The 5893-nt window shown below is 46.9% G+C and overlaps 1 protein-coding gene across 1 annotated transcript in view; it reads left to right on the top strand.

Annotated features, from left to right (window-relative positions):
* TULP4 (TUB like protein 4) overlaps positions 1–4091 on the top strand; it is a 115755-nt gene extending 111664 nt beyond the window's left edge. Inside the window, exons 14-15 of the mRNA XM_005420146.2 lie at positions 1–1852; positions 3573–4091. Coding sequence (XP_005420203.1) covers positions 1–1852; positions 3573–3689 — 1969 coding nt within the window. The 3' untranslated portion in view covers positions 3690–4091. The remainder of the gene's footprint in view (positions 1853–3572) is intronic.
* Positions 4092–5893: the final 1802 nt, after the last annotated feature.

The raw sequence follows: 5893 nt of genomic DNA, 5'->3' as shown, positions 1-5893 counted from the left end.
GCGCATCACGGCTGCCGAGAAGAAGATGCAGCAGCCCTGTGCCAGCGCCACCTTGAACCGGCTCACGGTGCCCCGCTACTCCATCCCGGCCGGGGACCCGCCGCCCTACCCTGACATTGCCAGCCAGCTGTCCCAGGGCAGAAGCATGGCGCAGAGGCTGGACAGCAGTATCATTCATGCTACTCTGCGGAGGAACAGCAGAGAGGCAGCCCTGAAAATGGCTCAGCTGATGGATGGTCAGAGAGCCACCTTGCAACTTCCCCCTAAGGCCAAGAGCAACATTGTGTCAGCACAGTACCAGCAGAGAGTGCCCACAGCGTTGTACACTTGCAGCCAATGCAGCAGTGGCGGCGCTGGCAGCAGCAGCAGTGCGAGCGCTGGTGGCGTGGGCAGCATCGCTGGTGCCAATGCTGGTAGCAGCACTTCCAGCATTGGTGCCATGAGACCAGATCTGAGCACAGGGAGTGGTTCCCAACACAGCTCTGTCATTGCTCACTCTGTCAGTACTTCGCCTCTGGCCTCCCAGTCCTCCTACAGCTTGCTGAGCCCGCCTGACAATTCCCGTGACCGAGCGGATTATATCAACTCCGCTTTCACGGAGGATGAGGCCCTTTCTCAGCACTGCCCAGTGGAGAAATCGGTACGGCACGTACCTGTGTCCTTGACAGAGGCTACCCTCAGTGTAAAACGGCCGCCGCCGTACCAGTGGGATCCTATGGTGAGCGAAGAGATATGGGTTCCTCAGGAAAGGACATCTCAGAACTCAGTGCCCAACCCTCTAAAACCTCCTCCGCTCATCATTGGTCAAGCTCAGCATCTGGATATGTCTCGAGTGCCATTTGTTTCCCCCAAGTCTCCAACCAGTCCCACTGCCACTTTTCAGACAAGTTATGGGGTTGGAGTACCTTACCCAGGAAGCTACAGCGCCCCACCCCTTCAGGGAATGCAGGCCCCCTGCTCCCCCAAAGAAGCTCTGGCCCCAACACAGTTTGCACAGCAGGAGCCCACAGTTGTGCTTCAGCCAGGTTATTCATCCAACCTCCCCTACTGCCCTTTGCCACCCATGTACCCGGGAAGCAGCACTTGCTCTAGTTTACAGCTGCCACCGATCGCCTTGCACCCCTGGAGCTCCTACAGCACCTGCCCACCCGTACAGAGCCCCCAGGGCACGCTGCCCCCCAAGCCGCTCCTCGTGGTGGAGAAGCCGGTGATGTCTCCCCCACCAGCAGAGCTGCAGGGCCACGTGGGCACAGAGGTAATGGTGGAGACGGCAGACACTTTCCAGGAGGTGCTCTCCTTGACAGAAAGCCCTGTTCCCCAAAGGACAGACAAATTTGGCAAGAAGAGCCGGAAACGCCTGGACAGTCGAGCCGAGGAAGGAAATGTGCAGGCTATCACTGAGGGCAAGGTCAAAAAGGAGGCAAGGACACTGACTGACTTCAATTCACTGATAGCCAGCCCTCGGCTGGGGAGGGAGAAGAAGAAGGTCAAGAGCCAAAAAGATCAGCTGAAGTCCAAGAAACTAAACAAGACAAATGAGTTTCAGGACAGTTCAGAGAGTGAGCCGGAGCTTTTTATCAGCGGAGATGAACTGATGAACCAGAGCCAGGGCAGTAAAAAGGGTTGGAAAACTAAAAGGAGTTTGAGGACAGCCAGTGAGCTGGATGAATTCAAGTGCCGGAAGGCCAGTGAGAAGGAGGATGGGCGCCTGGGAAGCCAAGGTTTTGTGTATGTGATGGCCAACAAGCAGCCACTGTGGAACGAGGCAACTCAAGTCTACCAGCTGGACTTCGGAGGGCGGGTGACCCAGGAGTCGGCAAAAAACTTCCAGATTGAGCTGGAAGGACGACAGGTAGGAAGGGTTGGCACACGTTTGCTGGAATGGGGGCCAGGATGTGGGAAAGCTATGCCAGGAATAAGCTGTCACTCATGCTGCAGAGTGCCTCTTGCTTGTGTCAGCTGTTCCACGAAAAAAAGCTTTGCCATATGGTTGATAAAAAACAGCTGTCGAAGGTCTAAGTTCAGCACGTAGGGTGAAGTTCAGCTGTAAAGTAAATACACAAAATATGTTTGGTCTTATTGCAGTCAAACATGGGAACAAGGGCCTCCTTTAGTCTGGCTGGCTCTCACTGCTGAAGATTTTGTAATAAACACAATAGCTCTCCGCAGCAGTAGCTGCACTTGCTGTCAGTGATGGTTGTGGATGGCAGCTAATTGAGTGAACACTGCTCCCTTCTTGCCCTGCTCACATAGCCAGGCAGCACGTAGCTAAGGCAGTTAGCTTCCCTTCATGCCAAAATTCCCACTTGTGAGCAGCTACCAGGCCCCTGGCATTGGCTCTTAATGCTAGAGGAGGGAGAAACCCCAAAGCAAAGTGCTCCTGGGCCACTTTTGAACCACCTGTGGATAGAAGGCTCAATGGCTACTTCAGAAAATCAAAACATTTCATTTTGGCCAAAGTGGTATGTTACTACTACTGCTACACCAAACCCAGGCTTGTAAATGGTGCTAATTAGCAGGATGCTGGACAGATTCAGGAGATTCATATTTATTTCCTTGTCCAGCTGTAAGTCACTTCTGGATTATTAAAGATACCAAGACTCTAAACTTCCTCTGACTTAAGCTGGGAGTTCAGTGTTTTAAGTATCCAACATGCATGACCACTGGGAGTTTTTTGGTTTTGCTTGTATGAAACAACAGCTCAAAGGCAGTGATCAGAGCCATTTGTACCCCTTTCTTCTTCAGTTAAATGGCTGTAGATATGTCCCCATGGGCAGCTGTGCAAAACCACTCAACCAAGGGGTAACAAAGCCTGCCTTGACTTGCACAGTCAGTCCCCAGTCTAGCTCAAGGATCTTCACTGTAGAGCAAATAAAATCTGGATTTCTGATGAAGTGAATGAAAAAACAGTAATAATTGGCCAAACTTCAGATATTCCCTGTGGAAGAGCAATGAACAACCTGACTAGTTTTGCTTTTTTTTTTGCATTTCAAACAGCTCTCACTGCCCCTTTGCATTTAATTCATTCTTGCTGTAATTATGTGCTAGTGAAGATATTTATGCAGAGGGAAACAGAACTGCAAAGAATGAACACCTTATCAGCTATGAAGTGCTAGAGTAGGGAAATTGGTTATTCCCGTTCCCTGAAAGCTCCTTTCTTTGAAAACAAAATCTGTTTTCCTGTTGGGTTGATGGTAGGATATTTCCAAGGGAGAGACTGATACTTTCCTGCAGGAAGCATGATGCTGGTGTACCCCTATCTGCTGAAGTAATTGGTGACAGCTACTTAAACCAATGCTGTATGCAGTCTAGCATATTTTATCAGTTTACTCTGTGGAGTGAAATGTTGCAGTCAAATACTCTATACAGACGAAAAGTACAGTGCTCTCGTTGTTCTTTGGCATCATACCCCATTCTGTCTGTAGCTCCAGTCATACTACCTGGGAAAGGGGGATGTTCCTACAAAGCAGAAAAAATTCGCTCTTATTCTCTCCTCTGTTTCCTTTTCTGTGATTCATTTTTTTTGACCTTGTTCTCTTTTCCCTTCCTTTTCCTCTTCCCCTGCTTCCCAGGTGATGCAGTTTGGAAGAATTGATGGCAATGCTTACATTTTGGACTTTCAGTATCCATTTTCTGCAGTGCAAGCCTTTGCTGTTGCTCTGGCTAATGTGACTCAACGCCTCAAATGAAAAAGCAGAGACTGGAGAGAGGAAAATGTTAACCTTCTCATAAAGTCCAAATGGAAAATGTCAGGGCAGCCTGCTTTAGGTGTGCAGAGATGCCTTGGGAGTTAAGGCAGTAAAACTGGAAAAGTCTCTTGGTGCCCACCAGAAGGGCATTAACTCTAATCAGTCACGGGGTGGAGGGTGGGGGGCTGTTTTCTGTTTGTTTGTTTGTTTGTTAGCTTGTTTGTTTTCTGGTTTCTTTTTCTTTTCAAGCGTTGTGCTGGGTCTCAGAAAGAGCGAAGGGTTGAGAACCGTTCAGTGTTACGTGGAGAAGTGTGGCTTTTGGCTTGTTGTGGTGGTTCTGCTGTGTGTGCTACAGTAGCTGATGTAAGCTCATGGGGGGATTAAAACAGACTGCTCTTCTTAGACTGCCTTATCTCATGCTATTCTTTTTAAAACAGGGAACATGACTTTTTTCTGGTCCAGTTTGTACTTCTACTACTAAAAAATCAGTGATAGCAAAAAAGTAAAAAAAGAAAAGAAGCTATAATACTTGAAGACATGTGTCTCTTCTCTGATACCTGCTATTAACTGAGCACCACAGGTTCCAAGGAGGCTTATGTAGGTAAACCTTTAATTTATAAACAGTCATATATTACTCAGAAGAGAAAAAATTGTTTCCAGTGGATGTTTGTCATGGTTTAGGAATGGTTTTCTCCAATTTAGTGTTTCCACCAAAACACTCCAAACCATTCACTACTCACTCACTGCCCCTCCCCTTTTCCCTTCCCTGAGTTGGATGGAGAGGAGAACTGGAGGCAAAAAAGGTAAAGATGACAGGCAGAGAGAAGAACCATTTGCTGCAAACAGGAGTGAAATAAGAAAACAAACAGTAACAGCAGCAATGTTAATAACAGAGTGTATGAGAGGTGAAGGATTCACACATGTGCTCACCAAGGGGAGCCTCTGCCAATACGTGACCGTGCTGCCACACTATGGGACCTTTCCCATGGCCCCAGAAAATGATGGGAGGTGGTATAGAATAACCTCTAGATTCTAGCCATGCCCTCTCCTGGCTACTGCAAAAATTAACTCTGTCCTGGCTAGAACCAGGGTTTAAAAACCTACTGCATCAAAGAAGTTGATCTCTGCTTGTTTTGTATGCTGTTAAGGGGGATAAACATCTTGCAGTAGGTGACAGAAGAGAGAGGAGCAGTTACAAGCACTGCTTCTTTTGTTACTGGCATAAACATCTCGCAGTAGGTGAAAAAAAAATGGAGAGGAAATAATCACGAGTGTCGCTTTTTTGTTCACATTGTTCAGCAGTATTCTGTAATTTGGCCTGTAGCTGGGAGAGGTACAGTGTGATCAGATGTACCTCTGAGGCTGTGCCTGTGCTTGCTCCTCATTTCAGTGTGTTTACACCGTGTAAACAAAGCTTTTCCAACAAATGAGAAGACCCAGTGCATTCAGTCCTCTCAGCAATCAGTATCAATCAAGTTCTACAGCAGTGCTTGAATTAGGAAGGAGACAGAAGTGTAGCAAGTCATTACAAGAAGAAATTTCATCAGGGAAGCAAATTCATTGCAGGAAACAACATCATGGCTGGCTGGACAACAAATGAGTTGAAAGAGAAAGGAAAAAATGAACAGAATCATGTCTTTTGTCACCCACCTTCCTGCTTGCTCCAGCTAAGAGCCGGAAGCCAGTGTCTACGTGGAATGTGATGGAGGAAAGCTTAATACCAGTAGTATGACTGTGCAGTTCTCTCTGGTGCACATGTGGACATGTTGAGCATTTCAGAAGGTTGCTTGCACAGAAGAGTTTCTTTGTAATCCATGTGTTGTGCACATGTTTACTTGCTTTTTCTCTTTCCTTGTCAGCATTTTGCTACAGAATATGTTTTGATATGGAAATAGTTTCACCAGTAATATACAAACCCCCAAACTATTCATATAATTATTTGGACATTAGATTACAAAACATCACAGCAGATTTTTGTAAAAATGGATCTTCTGAAGTTAAAAGATCACTGGGAAAGATATGCTGGTTGAGATGTCAGCAGCTGCTTTGTCTTTCATCCATGGTTTAGCTTCTTTACTTGAAAAAGCCCGTATAACTTAAGATGAATATGTGTGATTTTCTCTTTGTTTTCCTTGAGTCCTAGTAGTGGGGCCAATGCGTGTTGTGTTTGATTTATTCTAGAGGAACATTTCACATAAGACCCT

The sequence above is a fragment of the Geospiza fortis genome, unplaced genomic scaffold (assembly GCF_000277835.1).
Source record: "Geospiza fortis unplaced genomic scaffold, GeoFor_1.0 scaffold162, whole genome shotgun sequence".
NCBI lineage: Eukaryota > Metazoa > Chordata > Aves > Passeriformes > Thraupidae > Geospiza > Geospiza fortis.
This window is presented reverse-complemented; position numbering and strand designations above follow the sequence as displayed.